General features: G+C 38.5%; 1 protein-coding gene across 2 annotated transcripts in view; it reads right to left on the bottom strand.

Annotated features, from left to right (window-relative positions):
- slc12a4 (solute carrier family 12 member 4) overlaps positions 1–20,616 on the bottom strand; it is a 31,210-nt gene extending 10,594 nt beyond the window's left edge. The window contains exons 1-16 of one of the 2 annotated variants that reach the window (XM_061745961.1): positions 20,361–20,616; positions 8,104–8,201; positions 7,880–8,011; positions 7,391–7,537; positions 6,998–7,052; positions 6,646–6,776; positions 5,061–5,287; positions 4,479–4,693; positions 3,771–3,935; positions 3,164–3,262; positions 3,011–3,068; positions 2,722–2,896; positions 2,302–2,420; positions 1,999–2,097; positions 1,365–1,484; positions 1,132–1,236 (exon numbers count right to left, since the gene is read on the bottom strand). In XM_061745961.1, the coding sequence (XP_061601945.1) occupies positions 1,132–1,236; positions 1,365–1,484; positions 1,999–2,097; positions 2,302–2,420; positions 2,722–2,896; positions 3,011–3,068; positions 3,164–3,262; positions 3,771–3,935; positions 4,479–4,693; positions 5,061–5,287; positions 6,646–6,776; positions 6,998–7,052; positions 7,391–7,537; positions 7,880–8,011; positions 8,104–8,201; positions 20,361–20,496 (2,081 nt within the window). In that variant the 5' untranslated portion in view covers positions 20,497–20,616. Of the gene's footprint in view, positions 1–1,131; positions 1,237–1,364; positions 1,485–1,998; positions 2,098–2,301; positions 2,421–2,721; positions 2,897–3,010; positions 3,069–3,163; positions 3,263–3,770; positions 3,936–4,478; positions 4,694–5,060; positions 5,288–6,645; positions 6,777–6,997; positions 7,053–7,390; positions 7,538–7,879; positions 8,012–8,103; positions 8,202–9,149; positions 9,271–20,360 lie in introns of those variants that run through there. The other variant, XM_061745971.1, reaches the window with a different exon arrangement.
- Between the last annotated feature and the right edge of the window lie 3,237 nt (positions 20,617–23,853).

Here is a 23,853-nt window from a genome sequence, read left to right as displayed (position 1 = left end):
TAGGCTTAACTAGTGTGTGCGTGTGTGACAGATGTGCATGGGACGACTGTGAATTATGGAATAAACTGTTTTTATATAAATTTTAATTCCCAATTACGTAACAATTCCGTATTTTAAGGGACGGGTGGCGAGCCCACTCACCGCGGCTGCAGCTCCAGCAGCAGCTGAGCGTCCTGACTGACGCTGTGCTTCAAACACAGAGGGACACGATCAGCGCTATTATATTATAAGTCTGATATATGTTGTGATATGTGATGACATTATTAAGAGTATGACATGAATCTGGCTTCATTTCACCACCTCACAGCCTGCGTCGCCAGTTCCCCATATCTTAAGTAAATTCCTACGGGAGGGTCAGGGTTGCCGTAGAGATACGCAGATTTTTCAGTTAGTTTTTTCTTTTTAAATCCAAACCTTTGCGTAGAAGGTGGCGTCCGCATCTTTCAAGCCCTGTTTTGTGCGCAAGCAAGCTTTATAAATGAGGCCCCAGGTTAGACCACATTATGAACTATGTAAAGGGGTGCACACAAGCTGGGACTCCAGGGCTAGTCTACTGCATGTTTTAGATGTTTCCCTGTCTTCAACACACCTGATTCTAATCAGTGGTCGTCATCAACATGTCATCAAGGTTTACACAACTCTGTTGGTGACACAGCCTTGTCTATCAGGGTTGTGTTGAGGCAGGGAAACATCTAAAATGTGTAGTAGACTGGCCCTGGAGTCCCGGCTTGTGTGCACCCCTGACTATGTAAAGCATTAGAATGTCAAGAGGTGTTGTGTATCCCTCAAATATATGGTTTAAAACTCCACAATAATCCCTAATTTCTGCTGAATTCGTTTTAACCAAAGCACTGCTTGGAAATAGATTTGTTTAAATTGTATGGGCATGTTGCCGCCCTACAATTCGTTACTCTGTTTTACTCTGTTATTCAGTGTGTCAGCGTTGAGGAGGTCGTTATTGCATCAGTGTGACACACAAACTTACTGCAACAACTGCCTCTTAGAAAGTAGGGAGGAAGTCCTTACCACATCTTTAGCACTTGTTTACGTGGTGTATGAACAGTGCAGGTGACTTGCACATTGTTCCAGACAACTTAATTCATATTCTGTCCCACGTCAGGGCATCCATACCTCCAGTTCTTGGTGTGTGGAGGTCCAACTTCTAGTCTCAGCAAGGCATAGCGTGCTCCGCTAAGGGAGAGCCCTCTTATGCCGTCTCCCCACTCTTTCTCTGCTCTATTTTTTTTGTGAGTGAAACACAGCGAAAGATAAATGGACTAATCAGTCGTTTATACTGTAGGTACTGAGAGATATGCAGACAGAGACACATGCATGCTACAATTGCAAATCAACTCCATACATACCCCTGGTACTCAATGTACTTGTAGATCATTCCTGCAATCCCCATGGCCACGATAGCGTAGTACCAGGAGGAGATGAACATCAGAGCCAGACACATACTCATGCCCAGAAACGACAGGGCCCTGCGGGTTGGACAGACACAACTTAGAATATATGTCTCCATACAGTGAACAGAGAAACGTTAGAGACTGTAGAACAGGACTGTAGCACTAATCAATAAAGTATTTGGAAAGCATTGAAAATTCCCCACAAAGTATAATTACATGTGTCTCAGAAAATTAGAATATTGCGATTTTCTGTAATGCAATTACAAAAACAAAAATGTCATACATTCTGGATTACAAATCAACTGAAATATTGCAAGCCTTTTATTATTTTAATATTACTGATCATGGTTTACAGCTTAAGAAAACTCAAATATCCTATCTCAAAAAATTTGAATATTCTGGGAATCTTAATCTTAAACTGTAAGCCATAATCAGCAATATTAAAATAATAAAAGGCTTGCAATATTTCAGTTGATTTGTAATTTTAGTTTTTTTTTTAAAATTGCATTACAGAAAATAAAAAACTTTATCACAATATTCTAATTTTCTGAGCCAGTCCTGTATACAGCACTGTTGCACCTTTACTGACCAGTGGTAATATCTGAACCTTGGCCTCCAGTTGGGTGTCCGTAAAAGGGTCTGGACAGCACAGGCCAAGTTTACGAAGAGATAGCACATGAGGAAGAACCTGTTGCAAAAAAGAAAGGAAATAAATAAATATATGTGCGTGTAAATAAAATAGAAATATAGCAGTGCCTGTCTGTGAAATAAATATGTGGCACATAAATGTGAGGGAGTAAATGAAATAAGATGGGCCCTCGTGTGAATTTGAGGCGGCTGCAGTATTTTATGTGGTTTTACAGCTTAACAGATATGCATCGCGTTAACTTGCATTGAAAGGATGGGAGCCACCATGTCCAGTGAGGCAATAAGGATCCCCAACTCAGCTATGAGACCAGTCAGTAGCAGCGCCCACGTAGGCTCTCCGTTAGCTTTTCCATGCCCGAACACCTGGGGAAAAAAAGTAAATTCAAACGCGTCATATGTATACATGCAAATACAGTCCTCTTCCGCGTGATAAAGAACTATCTTTGCAAGTCAAACATTTATGAATATAAATATCATCCATAGCAACACAACACTCATCTACAGCTTTCCATATATAGCTTGAATTCCTCTTTCTCATCTCTGTTATTTATACATTTAAACTGCACCTGAACAGTTGATGCTCTAATCATTTACTTGTCAGAAACCTGCACAATAACAAATAAAAAGGTCAGATTCTTGAATATTGATGGTTGTACTTTCCTACCCGTAAGAAGGGGATAATATTGTCCTTGGCGATGGCCTGCAGGAGTCGTGGAGCACCGGTGAGGGATTGCAGGCCGGCTCCAACAGTAGAGAAGAAGGAGCCAATCACAATAACCCAAGGAGACGGCCAGGAGAGAGTTCCCACAACAAGATTCTTTTGAACCGCATCGCCAAACCTACAAGCAAATGCTGACTGAGTATCGCTTTTGTGATCCAGTTCTCTCTCTCTCCATTGTTGAATATAAACATATTCTTAAAAATGATGTTAAATACTGGAACTTAGAACTTACTTGTCCCTCAGAACTACTCCTTCAATGCAGGACCCAAACAGGACCACAGAACTAATATCTGAATAGGAGTTAAAGAAGCTTGGCACAAATGTTCATCAAAAGTGGGATTTCCCTTTATGTGCTAGGAGAGACGGCTGACAGTGGGTAGGATACAAACAAGTGAAGTGGTGGTGATGGCTAAGATGGTTCCAACAGGTATGGACTTCTGAGCATCCTTGAGATCCCCAGATCTGTTGGAGCCTGCCATGATACCTGCAAAATTAGACACAACAAAAAGTTAAACAATGCCCCCTATTGGCTGAATTACTGGAAGGTTAAAGGACGCCGTTTCATTAGGTCCAAGGGGATTTAACTCATACTTAAAACTAAATTTTGTCACTTTATGACACTTAATGTCATTTGTTTGCACTCCCAAGTCGATATGCTCTGAATATTTGCACTAGTTTAGCAACCTCAGATAGGTTGTTTATATCTCTGCATTATCTAATATTATTTAATGTTAATTTCATCCGTCTACTTTTTGTTTGTCTAACTTATTACCAATAGTACCAGGTCAGGCCTTAAGCCACCCTCTTATATAGCACTTTATAATCTGTGTATTTACTATAATACTTTCTGTTGCACTTATGGTTGGATGCCAATTTCGTTGCTCTGTAGTTGTACATGAGTAATGATAATAAAGTTGAATCTAATCTAAAATTTCTAATTTTCCAGTATATCACAGTTTAAAAAAAAGCTATACTTTATAATGCTGTCATACCTGTGGCAGATGGGAAGAAGATCCCCACCAGAAGCGTGAAGGAAGTCGTGATGTCTGCCGACACATAGTTGATAAAGTTCTCTATGGAACTGTGAGCGTTCACTGACTGAAGCCCTGCTTTCTCCAAGATCTCCCCTTTCTGCAGGTAGTTGCCCCACAAGTTTTCTATTGCAGAAAACATAACATATAACAGCTGACTTGCTCAATTTATAGAGATTGAATGCCTGTTAAATATGGAAAATTAGAAATAATTTGTAAATTATTCATATATTTTTGATTTAAGACTGAAAAAACAAAAATCATAACCTTTAAGAAAATTAGAATATTGTGATCAAGTTCTTTATTTTCTGTAATGCAATTAAAAAAAACAAAAATTTCATACATTCTGGATTCATTACAAATCAACTGAAATATTGCAAGTCTTTTATTATTTTAATATTGCTGATTATGGCTTACAGTTTAAGATTAAGATTCCCAGAATATTCAAATTTTTTGAGATAGGATATTTGAGTTTTTTAAGCTGTAAGCCATGATCAGCAATATTAAAATAATAAAAAGGCTTGCAATATTTCAGTTGATTTGTAATGAATCCAGAATGTATGACATTTTTGTTTTTGTAATTGCATTACAGAAAACCACAATATTCTAATTTTCTGAGACAGTCCTGTACAATCTTGATCAAAAGCTTCAGAGCCTCGTCAGTTTTACCTCTGATGATCCCACTGCCCAGTCCAGGAATTCCCTGAATCTTTGTCACATTGTTTTGGATGAAGTAGTCGTCACACTGATCGCTGCTCGCATTCCCCAGCGGGCAGAACCTTTCCCACAGCGCGCTGTTCCCCGTCATGTTCTCCTTTATCTCAGTCTTAGTACACATGCTCAAGTCATCTAGCTTCAAAGTCCTGTTGCCCAGCATGCAGATCCTGCAGGAAAACACCAGACCGAAAGTGGAACTCATTACTAAGGTAATTACCATAAGCTCCTCCGTTTATGTCAGCATAACCAACTCTTCATTCACAACTATTTCTCCACATTTGTTTTGTGACACAAAACAATACATGGCTACAAAAGAAGCCGAAGGGAAAATGATTCTGCAGGGAAGTAATTGGTTGCAGCTGTGAAACAGAATTATGTCAGCACAAAAAAAAAAAAAACAGAGATAACATATGTATGCATATATAAGTGTCTAAGACCGTCACTCTTATTCCAAGAAAAGAAAGTCACACTATACAAGTGTCATGAATCAATTCACATCCTGTTCAGACACTTGTTTGTTTTCACAGCACTTACGGGAATTCCGGCGGATGAGTCATGGATTTGATTGCCCCGGCATAGATTGAAACAATCGAGATAATGACGCAGGCCAGGAACAGCGAAGCCAACTTGTTCACGTATTTGACGCCAACAAAAACTACCACAGCCATGAAACTGAGGCACAGAGAGCCGTAGACCCGCATGTTGTTCAGCATGGCACTGTCACTCGTGTGGAAGATAGCCGCTTGGGGGACCAGATATTTCTGCAGAGGAGGAAATCCCAACAATCAGGGTAATGAATATACAGTACAGATGAGAGATCCTCTGGCAGATTACATAAACATACAATTACAATCACAGTAACCCTTCATTCCAGACTTGTAACACATGCTAATAAATAAGTACGTTTAAAATTCTGATATTTGTTATATTTGTTAACAGTTTAGATTAGATACCAGCCAAGTCTTACTGGAAAATCATTATCAAATGTCTTGAACATGTAGCTATCTTTGTTTCACTTCTGTTGCATTTAGTCCCTGGATTTTCAGTGTAGTTACTCTACCCTGAATCCCAATTCCTAAATTTATTTTAGATAATTTAAGTATCTATCTATCTATCTATCTATCTATCTATCTATCTATCTATCTATCTATCTATCTATCAGGCCTGTGTTGAAAAAATCTATTTCCCAATTCTAAATCGATTCTCATATTAATTCATAAAAATCGATTCATATGTCTAAAGATCGATTTTTTTCTATTTTTTTTTTAAATTTTATTTATTTATGTATTTTTTTTTCATCATTACATTACAACTTTTGGTTATTTTTTTGTTTATCCCCAAAAAAGGAATGTTTTGTTGGACACGAGAATAACTGGTGCCATGTTTTTGCCTTTAAATATGTTTAAAGGTATGAAAACATTAAAGTGTTAGGTTATAATTGCATAAATTGTCTATATTTCATTACTTTATATACTGTCTTGGGGTTACATTTGCAAAAAATGCTAAAAACCAAATGCTCAAAAATTCAAATCCAAAATAGACCGAAAATGGAACAAATAAAAACAGAATGTGGGAAAAAATAAAAACGATTTCATCCGTCTCTGTTTCCTCCCTGGATCTGTTTGGTAATTCTGACCCACATGATGTTTCTGAAAGCAGTTCTATCAGCATTCTGGGAGCTGATTGGTCCTTACAGCATCATTAGCTGCCAATACTTGCTGTTTAATCTCAATATAATACTAGTAGTAATATTTTGCATAACTACAGTCATATAATTCATGCAACAGCTCAAAAAGCAGTTTTAATAACACTAACATCTATCTATCTATCTATCTATCTATCTATCTATCTATCTATCTATCTATCTATCTATCTATCTATCTATCTATCTATCTATCTATCTATCTATCTATCTATCTATCTATCTATCTATCCATCCATCTAATCAAAAATGATTAAATATAGAGTTGATATCATTTTTATTGCTTGACATTATGTTTATTTTGCACAGAAATATACCTTGTTCTCTCCTTTGTGGTGTACTTTTATTTAAAAGAAGTGCTAAGGAAACATGTTCCAACTAAAATGCAATGATGCACTTATATTTGCTCAAACTGACCAAGAAGATTTCGATGGCTCCCAGTATGTACATGGCAGACGCGAAGGTGGTGCCCAAGTAGAAGCACAGACCCACAGCTCCTCCAAACTCGGGGCCGAGAGAGCGTGATATCATGAAATATGCACCTCCAGCTGTAAAATAACAAAAAAAAAAACACCAGGAGAAACTTTAAAACTTCAACTATGAGTAGTGGACACTATTTACATTTCTCTGGACTGCAAATGGGAGCATAAGTGTACAAACTGCTTAAAACATAGGATCAAATTAGGTTGTTTTTTTTAAACACAGGTGCAAGATAAACACATTTCCAGTGGTGAGAAAAGAGAGAGCATGTTGAGGATCTAACTATTACCTGGAACGACACCGTTAGTGGCAATTGCACTCATAGATATGGCTGTCAGCATCGTCTGTAAAAGAGAGGAAAAAAATAAAAAGCTAAACATGGAGCAGAATAGCATCAGCATGCAACCTCATGGGCGTTATGTTAATATCAAACTGATCAAACCGACAACTGAAACAGATCACAGCTTTTATCAAAACAACATCATTCGACTCATTTGGCACATCCCCCCGGAAATGGGTTTGCTTATGTAAGATGAAGGAGGCAAACTACAAAATAGGAGTCAAAAGTCAAAGTGATGTTGTTGGCTTCGAATAGCTGCTGCTGTTTATGTAACCACATGGATTTCCTATTGACTAGGTTTGCAGAAAAAGCAAGCCAGTGTGTCTCTGTGTGCATACTAACGCATGAGCAGCACATGAGGACGATCATGAGGGACTGGATGATGCCGGCCATTCCCACGATCCATGTCAGTCGAAGGAAGAGAATGACACCAAAGATGTTCTGCAGACACGGCAGGTAGACGCCCATCAGAGTGCCCATGTTGGGAGACTAGCAGAGAGAGAGAGAGAGACAGAGCAGGGGGAACGAGAGAGAGAGAGGTATTGACCATGACATTTCACAAAAACAAGTGTAGTGATCATTAGTATTGACTGATGTACTCTAAAGGTCATTCAAGCGTGCTATCAGCACTCTGCATGTATCCAGGTCTTACACGGGGCAGAGTCTAATGCTCAGTGTCCAACGACATAAGCAATCTGTCAACAAGCTTTAATAACTTGGATGAGAAGGCAAGACGAGGGCCAAAGCTGAAGTATAATCTTTCCAAGCCTAGAAATACTTGGAGTACACATTAAGTTGCAGCGCTTCCCCAAGTCTTCCACAACTTCTAACCTTGGGGGTCTTCCTGCGCGACGCCTCAGCGCTCTCCTCTTCTTCATGTTCTTTGGCTCCCTGGGTTACGTTGGTGTAATTGACCAATCGACTGAGCAGGGAGGAAACCTTCGGCCGGATGTCCAGCTCTTCCTGCAAAGGAGAGAGCAGGTGAAGTTAATTTCGACTGTGTGTGCTTGAGTCGGACATCTAAATGGAAGTACCGGAACACCAGAATAACAGACCTCGAACAAAGCCAGGTTCCTGTCGTAGAAGTCATTCTTCTTGCCAGCAGCATCAGCACTGCCGAGGAAAGGGCTGTCTTCTTTATGATTCCCATGCCCTGTGAGGAAGAGGAACGAGATATGATTTACACAAAGGGAAATGATGCCGATTCCTGGAAAAACTACCGTTCAGACTCAGCAAAATGAACATGACAGCAAAATCTGGAACAATTCCAAGAAGGTCTGCAGCATTTAGGACAAGGTTATGCAGATATATATATATTTTTTTTAAGAAGGCGCTTTTAACAATAAAATTGTTTTATGGACAGTATGAAATGGAAATTAGGCAAATTTAGAGGATTATTTTGATACATTAGAGTTAAATACATTACAAAGCAATCATATTTAAAACTAAATTGCATCCATTACACTTTAATCCATACCAAAATGATTAAACCAGTAAATATAGGTTACATTTGCTAAACAGTCTACATGTGGCCATTTATATCCAAAGATTATATTTAGAAAACAAATTACTTTCATTTTTTGTTAACAGGTTAAAGAAAAACGAGTTGTTTTTCCCCCCTTTGTGGTTCTACTTTCCAGCTTTTAAGTGTGACTATTTATTCTAATTGAAAGATCTTAACAATTTCCATGTTGCAGTAAAACTTTGGAAGCACAATGAAGTGGAAAGGCAGAAAAAAAAAAGAAAAAGTAATAGAGAAAACGACTAAGCTAAGTCCAGGTGATAAACAGGCATGCAATTACATTTCACTCTCATTTATTTCTGCTTTTGAAGAAATAATCAAACAAGAGATAAGCACGGCTCCTTTGGCAATTCTTGTATGGAAACCTTTATCAAACGCACTCACAATCCCGAGCCTGCACACACCTCATTACCAAGAAATTACCCAACTTCAAGTTATCAGAGCATGTAAACTTCGACAACATCTTGAAGCCTAAATTAATCTTGTTACAAAAAAAGCGAGCTAACTTACCAAGAGGGCATGAAATAGAAAAATAGTCTCAACTGTGCGGGGTGACCTTGAATGCAGGTCTGCACTCACCTGTGTTCTGTGTACCACTGCTGCTAATAATGCTGTGGGGGAGCATAGTTATGTGCTGTGTGCCGCCTGAAAGACAGGACTCTGTGCTCTGGCTTGGAGAATTGTCAATTACTATCCAGGACACTCGGTCACCCAGGGTGAATACTCATCCAGCGGCCTGATCTAACACATGGTGTACAGAGCGGTGGGGGGGGGTTGTAAGTCGGGGAACCGGGGGAAAGTGTGGCGATTCACGTACACACGTATACACAACGGCTCTGGTGGACACTGGATATTGTATCACTCGTATGTTTGGACCCAATCACTAGTTCATTTTGAGTCGCATTGTGCTTTATTTTTCTGAAAACATTCATATCCTTAACTTAAATGTGCATTGACAATAAAATGTAATGATTATGGTGACTCATATAATAAATGACTAGGCTCTTGTATATGTTAACACAAGTTGAGATAAAGGTATCCCAGTGAGTTTACTACTGTCCATATACACAGGTTTATTCCTTTACACAGTTCTATCGATGAAAAACACAATAACATGTTTGAAAGCCTGAGAAAAAGTTTAGAAAATGAATAAATTAATGTCTGTGTGCTTACATACAATAACAAAGGGTTATTTTAATACTTTTTCCTTCTCTAACGACCAAAACAAGGGGATAAGTAAAAGCTTGAAGTTGAAATGCCAAGTTGTGTCTCTTTAAACACACCTCAATACTGCCCTCTAGTGTTGCTTAAATGTAACATCATAAGTATGATAAAAAAGAACAATGGAGGAAGACAGCATGTCATCATTTTTTTTTTTCTTTTTAGTCAAGAAAAAAGTGCTGACGGTTTAAAGAAAAAAAACATCGGAATGAAGTAAGAAGTTTCCTGGCAGCGACTTCCGCGTAATGAATGCTCCCGTCCCACACTGTCTGGTGTAGTACATCATTGCAGCAAGGCTTAAACAAAGGGCTGAGGTGACAGCGGGAGTCTCTCTGGTAAATAACCTCACATTAATACTTAATTGAAAAGACTGAAGTCTAACTGGCTAGGAAAGGCGTACAAGAGTCATGCTGTGTTCACAGAACAGCAGTCTTTGCCGTGGCAGGCACCGACTTGTCATCCAGTAAAACAGCTCCCAGGCCAGCTACCGCTGCAAGATCAAAGATGGGCCCTCTGCAAAGGAGCATCAGCGAGGAGAGAACTTAACCAGGGATATAAGTCACTTTTTACTGCCTACAGACTTTATGCATGCTACTACCTGCAAACAAGACTCCAGGATTTAAGAGGGCTACACTAATTACGTCATACTTGGCAGCATCATTTGTGAGGTGATAGCATTATGAAGTTACTGTAGGTCTACTCTACAGTTAGGAGCATGCCAGCTATTTGTAATAGAAATATGGCTTAAAACGGAAAGAGATTTTAGGTAAATGCTTTCAGGAGAATAAGTTAAGCCTTTGCTACCTCAGTTTTTTTAACTCTAGAAACAATATTTTGAATAATGTACCTTTTTTTCAGTATATGTTATTTTTTATAAAAAAAAAAAAAGAAATGAACATGAAAAATCAGATCCATGTCCAGCAAAAATGATAAGACAATAAAACAAGATGATAAGCTTTTTTAAAAGAAAAAGAAAATCACGTGAAGAGCAGAGATAGTGAATAAACTGGTAGACAAAGGCTGAAGATGAATCTGCCAGACAAGAAAAAACATGGGAAGGACCAAAGATACATTTCTGGATGTGGTGAAGTAGGTTGGTCTGACAGAGAAGGATGGAAAAAAAAACAACTGATCCCCTCTGGCAACCCCTAAACGGATGAGCCGAAAAAAGAAGATACAAAAGCTCTAAAGGATACATACAAAACCCAAATATGACCACCCAAAAAGTGCCATATAGATGGTAAAAAATGGTAAAAAATAGAAGAGAGAGAGAGAGCGAGAGACAGAGAGTGAGAGAGAAAGAGAGAGTTTAAAAAATAAACTGCGGGCACTTTTTAAAGCGGACTGGAGAACAATATCACTGTTCATTAGCTTCTTGGATGTAACAGAAAGCCTTTTTTTCTTGACTTCCTCTTTAATAAACATTTAACACTCAGCACTGGGAGGCAGAGAATTTAGTCGTGATTACAGGCACTTGGAGGTTGTGTGTTTATGTAAATGAGGGTGTGTGGGTGCATTTGTGTACATATGCGAGTGGGAATGTTTAATTATGTTTGTGAGGTCAGTGGACCCAGTCACCCTGGTGGAGTCTGACAGCTTTGATTTAGGTAAAGGTTGGGGTTTGGGCTGTGATGGCTAAGGTTTAGTTAAGCTGGTAAGTGGACAAAAAGAGGGATGGTTTGAAAGTCACTATACGTTTGTCAATTGCTCTTAACTTAATTTTCTTTCTTTGCTTTTATAAACTGTCAACAGTTGTGCCGATGGCATGGCAGCGGTTACCCGTTCACTGTATTCAGCTCGTCTAAAAGTGCTCCTCTTGATTCCCAGTGCTAGTCACACACTGCAACAATTTTCAGTTTGGCTCCCGAGCACAAAAACAAATCTGAGGCCGACTTTTCCGTGACTTTTGAGTATTGCAATTTTAAAACTAGTCCATACACTGATTGAATTTCAAACGTGTTACTTATGGGCAGGGAATTGAAGCACACTGTAGACTCATAAATAAGGTCACTTTTACGCATATTGGGGGACCTTCTGGGGAAAAAAAAGAAAACAGGGGAAAATGTAGTTTGCACTGCTTTAATATTTTGGCCAGTGTCTTGAGATGTTGCTTCAATGTATTCACTTCTTTCCTCATGATGCATACAGCATTTGGGCGTGCTTGCGAAACAGCTCCACAACATTATACTGAAATCGTCATACTTCATATTTGGGATGGTGTCCAGAGCCCTTCAAACTTTCACATTTTACCTCCAAATGTAACAACGATCATTACGACCAAACAGTTTAATTCTAGTCTTATTACTGGACACATTTCCAGAAAATGAAGATCTTTGTCCCCATGTGCAGCTGCAAACTGTAATCTGCTTTTTAGGTTGGTTTTGGAGCAATGGTTTTCCCCTAACTCTTTTACTTTTCAGATCATAACAGCACATAAAGAATTTTAATGTCAATATTGACCCTCATCAATTTCAACCGGCATGTTTACAAGGTCCTCCTCGTTCTTTTTGCAAATTTCACACCAAAGTGCATTTATCTCTGGGACATAGAATTGATCTCCTTCCAGTTCCTCACCAGTTTGATGCCTATGCGCTCCCATGGTGTTTATACTTATGGTTATTGTTTTTGAACGGATGAATGTGGGAACTTGGAAAATGTACCAAAGGATGAACCAACAAGATTTCTGAACATCCACAATTTATTTTTGGCTTTAATTTTTTCTCATGACATCATGCAATGAGACTTGCATGATATTTTCAAAGGTGTGCTTTAAAATACATCCACACAGGTGCCTTCAATTAACTCAAATGATGTCAGTTAACCAATCAGAAGCTTCCAATGTCAAAATATCATGTGGAATTCTCTAATCCACTCCATGCCACAATAAACTGAGTTTATGTGGACTTCTGACTGAAAGAAATGTATACAAATTTTCAGAAAATCTGTTTTTCCTGACATTTTACAATAAAAAAAAGGGAATTCTACCTGACCTAAAACAGGAAAGGTCCCCTTAATTCTTTGAACAACCAGATACTGAATTAAAATAGGTTTACATAAGTTCACATACTTTAGTTGCAACCAAAGGTATGTAAACTAGTTGGATCTGGTATTATATGCACATGCACTTATGTTGTTAAATAATGGTGAATGGTCTTGCACTTTTATAACACCTTTTCAAATCTTATCCAGATTCTACAAAGTGCTTTACAATGTGTTTCCCATTTATCCACTCACGCAAACACACTTACAATTTAGAGCCTCGATTACACAGGTACTCTATATACAGCAGCACTGATTTCTGCAGTCATACCCCAACGAGCACATTGGGTGGGCAATGTGAGGCCCTGCGTCCTACCCAAGGACACAGAGACGTAACGGGGCTAGGTTGATTGGTCCGAACATCCGGTTAGAGTACAATTGACACACTTCATGCTGTGCAAAAAGAATAGAGTTGCATGAATCTCTTTTAGTGTTATCTCCTCCATAGCCCGTGGAAAACAGCAATGCAACTTTAACAGCATTAGGCCAATGTAAGCTTCAATGGCTGCTTTTCATGCAGAGCGGGATCCGAATCAGAGCAGTGGATCGCTCACCTGCTGAGTCTTACAGCAAAACGTATTATCTTTGATGTGTGCTAATGACGGGAAAAGGATGGCAGCTCAGTGTGATTACCTCAGGGGGTAAAGGTGGATGGGTAGGGGTGCAGAACTCCAAATATATAAAATAAACTGGAACGTCAGCAAGTGTAGTTCTGATGGATTAACAAACCTACAGTTAGACTTGGCAAAAGTGTAACTACAGCAGCTTTGGTTAAAAGCTCAGCGAGTATAATTGCTCTGTAGATGTTTCATAGTTGTGAATGCCACAGTTGCAAAAGAATGCCACAAATGACAAAACATCAACTTGTGACTTTTTTTTAAAACACAACAGTTTTTTTTGTTTACATATTTTAATATCTGTACTACTTTTCTTCCTAAAAAGCCTAATTTCTTCCTAATTGTTCTTTAGTTTTTCTTTTTTCTCAAATGCCTATAAGAGCTCAAACGGAAGTATTAGGTGTATTATCCTCTTTGCCATATCCAGAGTGAGGTGGAACAGTTGTACCTACTACCAGAGGTGGGTATAGTAGCCAAAAGTTGTACTCAAGTAAAAGTACTGTTACTTCAGAATAATATGACTCAAGTAGAAGTAAAAAGTAGTCATCCAAATAATTACTTGAGTAAAAGTAAAAAAGTACTTGGTGAAAAAACTACTCAAGTACTGAGTAACTGTTGAGTAACGTCTGATTTATTTTTTTAACACAACCATTCAAACAGACAAAAGTACAAAATAATCATCTTCAGGCAAATTGAATCAATAAAATAATAAAATAAATTAAATGAATAAAAACTAAAAAATAGCTTAAATTAAAATAATCTTAAAGTAAATTCAAGTACTTTAATACATAATAAAATAAATAAAATAATAACAGAATAAAAAAATAAATCAAGCACAAGTAGCACAAAATTTCAAGCCTTTGTACTTTTCTTTTTTAACCAGGCAGAACTAGAACAAGCCCATGAACTCATAGAAACTCTGTGTGTGTTTGAGTCTGTGTAAATGTGACAAAACATGCAAAAACAAACATTTTTCCCAAAGAATCACCCAGTGATGTCATGAGATTGACACGTACGCGGATAAAAGGGATAAAAGAAAAGTAACAGCTCAACGTAGCCTAATGTAGCGGAGTAAGAGTACAGTTTCTCCTTCACAAATCTACTCAAGTAAAAGTAAAAAGTACAGTGATTCAAAACTACTCCTAAAAGTACTACTACTACTACTACTACTACTACTACTTGCTCAGGGTCCAAGGTGGTTCATCTTGGTTGCCATTCTGGGGCTTGGACTTGAGTCCTCCAGACACTATCCCACCTCTGTAGCCACTAGACTACCAACCCCATACCTATGGGGTCATACTAAGGACGTACAGACCATCATTCACTGAAGTCCATTAATGGCGGGACTGTAAACAGGATCTCATTCAATTTTAATCCCAATCAAGTTATAAGAAAGCAGATTCCAAAATAATGTGCCAGTTTTTCTGTGACGCTGCAGCTTTTTTGACACGTCTCTAATCAGAAAGTCATGAGATCCTAAAGTGATGCAGTTTCATTTGGAGAACCAGCCAAAAGTTTAGGTCTAATCCATACTGAATGGGTAGGTGTAACAAATAGCACTCTATTTCCACTATTTCCTCTGTGCAAGCACTTATCCTCCCATTACTCTCAGAGTGGCTCTGTTGATAGACTTTGTTTCTGGCTGAGGAATTTGGAAGTACACACACATTTTCTTAATATGAATTGCCTTTACCAAAATATGAACTGACAGAAATTTTAAAAGAAGTATACTTTTTGCTACTTCATAAAAGGCATTTTTATGCTTTGTTTAATTCAGTTTTGTTCAGTAGTGAAAACTGTAAAGCTTGATTTATGTTTCTGGAAAAAAAAAAAGAAAATGCAGAGTTGGCATAAATGTCAACTACGCTATAGCTAATACTTCTCTGTACACCACGAAAACTAAACTGGCAGCGCTGTGCATCCTTTTCTTCAATATCCTCATCCATTCACGAGTCAGAGGACCCTGGTTAATTTTGAACATACAGAGCTGGACAGCAAGAAAAAAGCATGACATTTGATTGGACAACAAAAAGGTGCACCAAAGGAATTGTGTGCAAAAGGAATCAGTCAACTGAAATATGAACATTGTCACCCACAACAAACAACAATCTATCTTTCAAGACTTTAACAAGTGCTTACACTCAAAAAGGTGTTAAGGAAAAGTACTCAAGTGTGTGTTCTCACTCTCTTTGTCATCAGTTCCACATTTCTCTTCCAGCACAGTATATTTATCCCTCATGAGCCATGCGGCATTCCTGTTAGCGGAACAGGAATGTTCACCCTCTTTCCCAGAATTAGAGATGCAACACATGATGGCATCCTCAAAGTCATATAAGGACCTATTTTCAGTCATTATAAACCTGGGGATCGGGAGCCCTGGGAGTCGCAACCAACAACAGGATTATTCTGAGAGGTCATGAATCAAAAAGGCTGAGAACCACTAGTCTGTTTCAAAAATCTGCTCACCATGGTAACACGAGTTTCCTTGCAAGAGGCACACTTAGTTTATTTTCCCCAGTGACAACAAAAGAGGAATCAGTGTGGAGCCTGCACTATTTTATAACTTTATAGGGGATAACATGGGTTTTGAAGTACCTGCCCAGAATCAGGCATGCAAAGCATTTAAAGCCAAGATTATCTCTAAAATAGATGATTGTTTTTAACAACCTCATGAGAAACAAATACAATTCCCAGTTGTATTAACTTTTCTCTTGTCTGCCAGTTTCAACTCGTTATTATCAGTCCACTGCATGGAGGGCAGCAAAGACCTTGGTTTAGGAGAAACTGTGCAACAACACCACAGATAAAAGGCAGATCTGCCCCTCAGGCCAAATCTCAGTTGTCCACGTGCATCTCAAAAATGAGAATACCTATTTTGAGGACACTAATGTCCACACCCTGAACAAAGAAGACAGAAGTTTTGAGACCGGAGTGGAAGGAGTCATCTAACAGGAAAAACCAGCATTAAACAGAGATGGTGGGCTCAGGTTTTACCTATCCAACACTTACAATGCAGCGTCCCCAGGAGGCTTCAGGACCATTCGCTCTTTGATTCATGTGACCCAAACACCTCAGACTGGCCGAGTCAACAACATACCGTGGACAAAACACCTGGAGGACCCACAGGAGACTGTGCGGGTCAACGGCTGCCATTTGACATGAACGGCTGACATGAACATGAATTTGACATGAACGGCTTATCAAACCCCCCCCCAGTCAGTCAAAACTAAAGGAGCCTTTCAGGAAACAAGTTAAATGTCATCGAGACCCAAGAAAAGAAGTCGAGTGGCAATCTTTGCAAGTATCTAGGAATGCCATGTCCTGGGTAACTAAATATTAGGCATTTGCAACTTTTTTCCCCCCTTTTTAAACATAATGTATACTCCAACAATGCACATCTAATAACAACAACAACAATATCTGGCACTGTTAATATAGACTAAACTCCTGAAATACCATATATTCATCTTTAATGATCAATTTGCTAATTTATTATTCATACTAGGCCTGTGTTAAAAAAATAATTTTCCCGATTCTAAATCGATTCTCATATTAATTCCTAAAAATCGATTCATATGTTTAAAGATCAATTTTTTTTAAATTTTATTTATTTATGTATTTTTTTTTTTCATCATTGCATTACAACTTTTGGTTATTTTTTTGTTTATACACAAAAAAGGAATGTTTTGTTGGACACGAGAATAACTGGTGCCATGTTTTTGCCTTTAAATATGTCTAAAGGTATGAAAACATTAAAGTGTTAGGTTATAATTGCATAAATTGTCTATATTTCATTACTTTATATACTGTCTTGGGGTTACATTTGCAAAAAATGCTAAAAACCAAATGCTCAAAAATTAAAAACCAAAATAGACTGAAAATGGAACAAATAAAAACAGAATGTGGGAAAAAATAAAACCGATTTCATCCGTCTCTGTTTGCTGCCCTGGATCTGTTTGGTAATTCTGACCCACGATGTTTCTGAAAGCAGTTCTATCAGCATTCTGGGAGCTGATTGGTCCTTACAATATCATTAGCTGCCAATACTTGCTGTTTAATCTCAATATAATACTAGTAGTAATATTTTGCAACTACAGTCATATAATTCATGCAACAGCTCAAAAAACTGTTTTAATAACACTAACCCAAATCAATATCGGAATCAAATCGAATCGGATCGAATCAAATCTTGATAATCGATTCTGAATCTTAAGAATCGGAATCGAATCGATTCTTGACATTTGAATCGATCCCCAGCCCTAATTCATACATTCATTAACCTGCTCAACAGGTGGAGAGGTGTTCTTTTTCTGACTTATTATTAATATACTTTAAAAAACACTGATTTTAAGTTCAGTCAGGTTGGCGATGTTTAGATGCTCATATACAGAAGTTTGACTTGATTTTTCAGGTGAAGATGCAGACAAGCTTCCCCCTCAATGGCTACGGCATGCTTTAAAATGACAGAGGTTTTTTTTTTTTTCTTTTTTCAAGTTGTCTTTTACTTGTCCCTGCTGACTGTCACACTCTTATTAAATTATATACTGAGGAATCTAGTTTCGGAGTCAACGCCGTCTTGTAGTGCTCTGCTGCGTTTCGGGACGTGGTTTGACAAGTCACATCATTTATAACGCTGTGACATTTACTTTACCTGGCCTTTAGTAGAGATGACTGAACAATCCCTGACCCCAAAACGCTCATTTATGTTCGTGACCTTTGTAAAAAGTTACCTGTCAGCTCAAATTTTCTGGCAAGGCCAAACTTCTGAAGACGACTCCATCCCTTTTGGCATCAGTTTCGCTCTTGTCACTTCTGTTAGAAGTCCGTTTTTTGATATCTGACAGAACCCTGAAAAGGGATGCCCACACTTTTGATAAATTATATTCCCTGTCCTCTGCATATCATGAAATATAAAGTTAGGACTGGGGGGGCGACTATTTTTTCTCCTTGAAATGCGAATGCTATTTCAGGAGTATAGCGCTACAATGACCGCAATGTTGGTCCTGCCCTGTGGTGAACAGAGCTGAGTTCACTGCCTGGAACAAGCTCGGCACTGTGTCATTTCCTCCGAGAACCATGAACGTCACACTTTTCCCCAAGATACACAGCATGTAATGTTAGCCAAGCCCACTGCTCCCACAAAGACATCACACAGTCTGTCCACCTACATTTGTTCATCTTAACATATTTGAAACTTCTCGCTTTTTTTTTGTCAAATGAATACTGCTTGGTTGCGAGGAAATATTAACATTGAAAAACTTAAGTTTATATATGACTAAAATGAGTTTATTACAAAGCTACTTTGTTGCCATAAAAATGTTGTCAATTGCACTACTTGTTCTGAATATCTATTAAAAGTTTGAACCTACCGGTAATTTTAAACACACTGGCCTCTATTCTAGTTGTTCAGAACTGTGGCTGTATCTTTTCCCTCCTCAGTATAGAGCCATCTTTTCATGAGAAACTGTTTGCACACTTTCCAAAATTCTCCTCGGGTGAATTAGAAAAAAAAATGTGACTTGAAGAAGGCAAAGTTAAACAGTGAATAGGTTAACATGTTTACAGAAAAACTCATCCATAAAGTGGGATCATTTAAGGACATCTGCCTTTTTTCCTCCATCATCAAAATCATTTTATTGCAAAATGTTCTACGGACACCATACGAGCTCCTACTTGTTAAGAGATTCTTTAATATGCATACTTTGCGTTGTGCTTTGCTACAGGGCCGTTCGGCTTAACTGTGTGACATCCACGGATTCCTGAAACATACAAGCCGGCAGCTGGGTCAACGTGAGCTCAATATCTGTTCACTTGGGACATGAAGTATGGGTAATCTCCTCAACATGGAGAGGTTTTCTTTCAAACCCATGCACTAACATGTGCAGTCATGTATGCACAAACACACAGCAACACTCTTGCCCAGCATCCTTTACTTGTATTATGTTTTTTTGATGGAAGCACAGAAGCTCCTTGACAACTGCTTCTTTGGCCTTAAACTCTGAGTTCAGGCAGTACGATAACTTTTCACTGAATGGGAGTTCATTATGGTGCCAACCCAACCCAGGCTTGGAGGCCTTTGGTAAGGAGAGGCTGTCTTATTTGAACGCCATGCCCTCCTATTGTATATCTTTTGATTGAAATGAGAGAGGGGGAAATAAATCTAATTTCCGAAGTGATGTTTCTGCACCTTCATACACTGACAGTGTTTGCACCAAACCCTAACCAGAAGCTGCCACCTCAACTCCCCCCCTCTTGTCTTCTCCCTTTGAGAGGTTGGCCCTGCTTCTTTCTCTTTCTTTTCTTTTACACTGAATAAGAGGAGGAGAAGTGAGTGGCAGCTGGGGCATGCCGAGGCACAGAAGCAAGGAGGGGGGAAATGTGCAGTTGTGTCGCAAGCAGCCAATCTGTGTAAGGAAATCCTCCCTTGGCAAAAGGGAGAGCTCCATCTTTTGTGCAGAGAACCACTTGAGGCCCAGTCTTGTGGTGGCGGCATTGGCCCGGCTCACACAACCACACCCCCTCTGCACACCCCCACACCCCCACACCCACTTCTCACTCCCTTTTGTTGTTTTCCCTTTGTTACATGTGATCTATCCCTGAGTTTGCATTTAAAAAGGAGACCAACGAGGGCATAAAAGAAAAAAGAAAATAACTTTTTTCCAACAAAGCATTAAAAAAACAAAAAAAAAACACACCTGCCTGCTTCAGGAGGAGGCTTTATTGTCAGAGAGAATTGCCATGGTAACCACCAGCTGTTGAGATAAATACAAAACTAAACTTGCCCAAGCTGTGCCTGGGCCTAACTTAATATGTACTCCTTTAAAAAGAGGCTTCACTTATTAACTTATTAATAATTTACTTTGTGTCCCAAATGACAAGACAATGAGTTTTTAGTGAAAGTTGTTAGACTTACCATCATAGGTGACAGTGTCTTGGTGGTCAGGGGAATCCTGCCCGGTGTCGTTGTAATCCACCCAGTTAATCCCCTCCAGGCTGTCGTATCTGGCCTGGGCTTGGTCCTTCACCGGCACGACCGTGAAGTGAGGCATGTTTTCATCCCTCTCCTCCGAGCCTCGGGCTTTAAACTCAAACTTTGCAGGCTAAATGTTAGCCGGGCTCAGCTCGACTCCCACTAATGGCAACCACATTCCTCTCCACTGCGCTCACTTCCTCTGGAAGACATGAGCAGGGAACCCGCCCACCGCCCACCGGCCGCCGGCCGCCCCCCCCCCCCGGTCCTGCGGGGAGAGACGCTGCATCCCCCGCACACGGTCCCGCAGGGTGGGGGGGCAGATCAGGGTGACCCGGTCCCCTCTTCCCACGTTTGGATGTCACAGTGACTGTTGTCTGTTTTCTGTCCAAAGTTCACACAGGTCTTCCTACGCAAGAGTATTCGGGCCATGGAGTAGAAAAAATATTTGAGAGGCGAAGATTTTTTTTTTTATTCTGCACTTCGAGAAAAAAGTCGAAATGTCGAGAAAAAACTCGAAATGTTGAGATTAATGTTGAAATAGACTACAATTTCAAGAATAAAGTCAAAATTTCCTGAATAAAGTCGAAATTTAGCCTTTTTTCTCAACATTTCAACTTTATTCACGAAATTTTGACTTTTTTCTCAACATTTCGACTTTTTTCTTGACACTTCGACTTTTTTCTCGAAATTGTACTTCAACGTTAATCTCGACATTTCAACTTTTTTCTAAAACATTTCGATTTTTTTCTCAACATTTTGACTTTTTTTCGAAATTGTACCTCAACATTAATCTCGACATTTCGACTTTTTTCTCAAAATTTCGACTTTTTTCTTGACATTTCGACTTTTTTCTTGACATTTCGACTTTTCTCAAATTGTACTTCAACATTAATCTCGACATTTCGACTTTTTTCCTTTCGACTTTTTTCTCGAAATTGTACTTCAACATTATTCTCAACATTTCGACTTTGTTCTCGATATTGTACTTCAACATTTTTCTCGACAAGTGCACGATGAAAAAAAAAAATCTTCCTTCTCTAAAATATTATTTTTTATTTTTCTCCTGCCTGGCCCTAATACTCTTCCGTAGTTTTCTGTCCAAAGTTCACACAGTCCTTCCTCTGTGCAGGCAACCTTTCCCCAAAAACACACACAAGGCAACGTGGCAGCTGGAAAATAAATAATCAGTGGTGAAATGGGAGCAAGGAGAGTAAACGAGTCAGAAGGAGAAAAAAAAACTTGTTCCATTATGGCCAAATTAATTCCTGTCCCCCCACCCCCAAGGGATGTTCAGCTATTTGACACCCATTTGCAAAATGATGATTACAAGGTGAGTACTGGACTTAATTTGAAATGTGTTGAAGGCAGTAAACTGCAGTAACATGGATGAATGAGGCTGAAGTTTGAATTATGGTTCCGCGTTAAATCGACGTAGAGATTTACCGCCGTACGTTGCGCATCGCCGCGTACCCTAGGCGTAGGCTCTGCGTTAGTGTAACGCGGAACCATAAATCACCCTTGAGATTCCCTCCAAGAATAGAAGCAGATCAAAGAGCCTCTACAGGCTGTTATTATGGAGCTTATGACAGCCTTTGTTGTTATGTTTGGTTTAAACTTACCTATTTTAGGATTTTTAGAAACCACTTAGTTTTCTTTTTTCTTTTTTGAAAAATTAATCTTTAAAGACCAAAAGGTGTATGTCACTGACTTGGGGGAGTCACAGGAGGGAAAAAAGAACACACTTTTTCCAGACTTTGATCAAAGGCAAACACATTTAACAAAATTTTAATTAATGTATTCATAAATTACATGAATCCTGATTCACACTCAGAATCAGGATATTGAGCGGGCAAAACAAATAATTTTTTAAGATGGATCCACATATTTCTGATAAATTAAAAATATGTTTTAAGACCAAAAGAAAAAAAAATACCTGCAAAACATTTTACTTTCAATCTGCATTTACTCTTGACATGACACTCATAGTTATGCTTGCCACCCGTCCCTTGAAATACGGAATTGTTCCGTAATTGGGAATTAAAAGTTGCGTTACGTATTGAACCAATACAGACACATAGTATGCTCTTATTTATTGATGTCATAATATACAGGTGAAGGTCTGAAAATTTGAATATATTGCAAAACTTAATTCGTAGTAAATTCAACTTAAGGTGAAACAAATATATTTCCCACTACATTCAAAGTGAGATATTTCAAGTCTTTATTTGTTATAATTTTGGTGATCATGGCTCACAGTTTATGAAAACCCCAAATAAAAAATAAATTAGAGAATATTTTATGAAATTAATAAACAACTCCATCATCAAAATTATAACAAATAAAGGTTTAACATATATTGCCTTGCATGTAATAAGACTAGGTAATATATTAGTTTCACCTTTTAAGTTGAATTATTGAAATAAATTAACTTTTACACCATATTCTAGTTGAATTATTGAAATAAATTAACTTTTACACCATATTCTAGTTGAATTATTGAAATAAATTAACTTTTACACCATATTTTAGTTGAATTATTGAAATAAATTAATTTTTACACCATATTCTTCACCTGTAGGCTATATTCTACATCTGGGCTGATGTGGACATACATAGCATAGGAGGCTATTTCAGTTTTATGGTTGTCTGTCTGTACAGTCCTGCAAGTTCAATGCTATTAAAGCACTTTAAACTTTAAATCAAAGCATTTTGTTTTTTCATATAAAATAAACACATTTTTATTCAGTTTAGAAGTTTGGGGCTTTTTTTTTTTTGGCTCCTGCGCTGCTGAAATCGGGGCGTCCCTTATTTCTATTTCTGAAAGGTGGCAACCCTAGTCATAGTACTTGACTTTAATATGAAGGGGTTCCCTTGCTGTTTGAGAAATTCTTTTCAACAGATAAGAATCAGAAATAAGAATCACAATACGTCTTTGGATTCGATTATTGTTTGTGCCAAGATATCTTATTCTATTATTATTGTTTTACACAAAACAGCATTGCAGTAGTAGTTGTTACAGCCAAAAAGCAACACGTATATACACTTGAGAACCTGCATACATGTACTGATTTCAAAATGTTTTTATCGCCAGAAGAATGTCTATTCGGCCCAAGCCATATCAGGATTTATCTTGTACTGCTGCCTTTTCCCAGCCATTTTTGAGCGATAAAACTTATTGCTTTTTATCATCTTTGAAATTGAAGCTGTGGCATGACAGAAGTCTGTTTTTCCCTTTTTCTCTGTTCATATCTCCCCAACATGGAAAGGTCATGCATATGAGATGCTATTCACCTTATAAGGGTATCTGAAGCCCATGTTGGGTTACGTGCAGATCAGTGAGCAGCAGGAAGGCACCGCCTGCCACAGTCGTTTCTTCCATGACAATTGCTCAGTCGTTAAACGATGTGTAGGCAGGAGGGGCAGGTCCCAGGAA

Source organism: Cololabis saira, chromosome 2 (assembly GCF_033807715.1).
Source record: "Cololabis saira isolate AMF1-May2022 chromosome 2, fColSai1.1, whole genome shotgun sequence".
NCBI lineage: Eukaryota > Metazoa > Chordata > Actinopteri > Beloniformes > Belonidae > Cololabis > Cololabis saira.
This window is presented reverse-complemented; position numbering and strand designations above follow the sequence as displayed.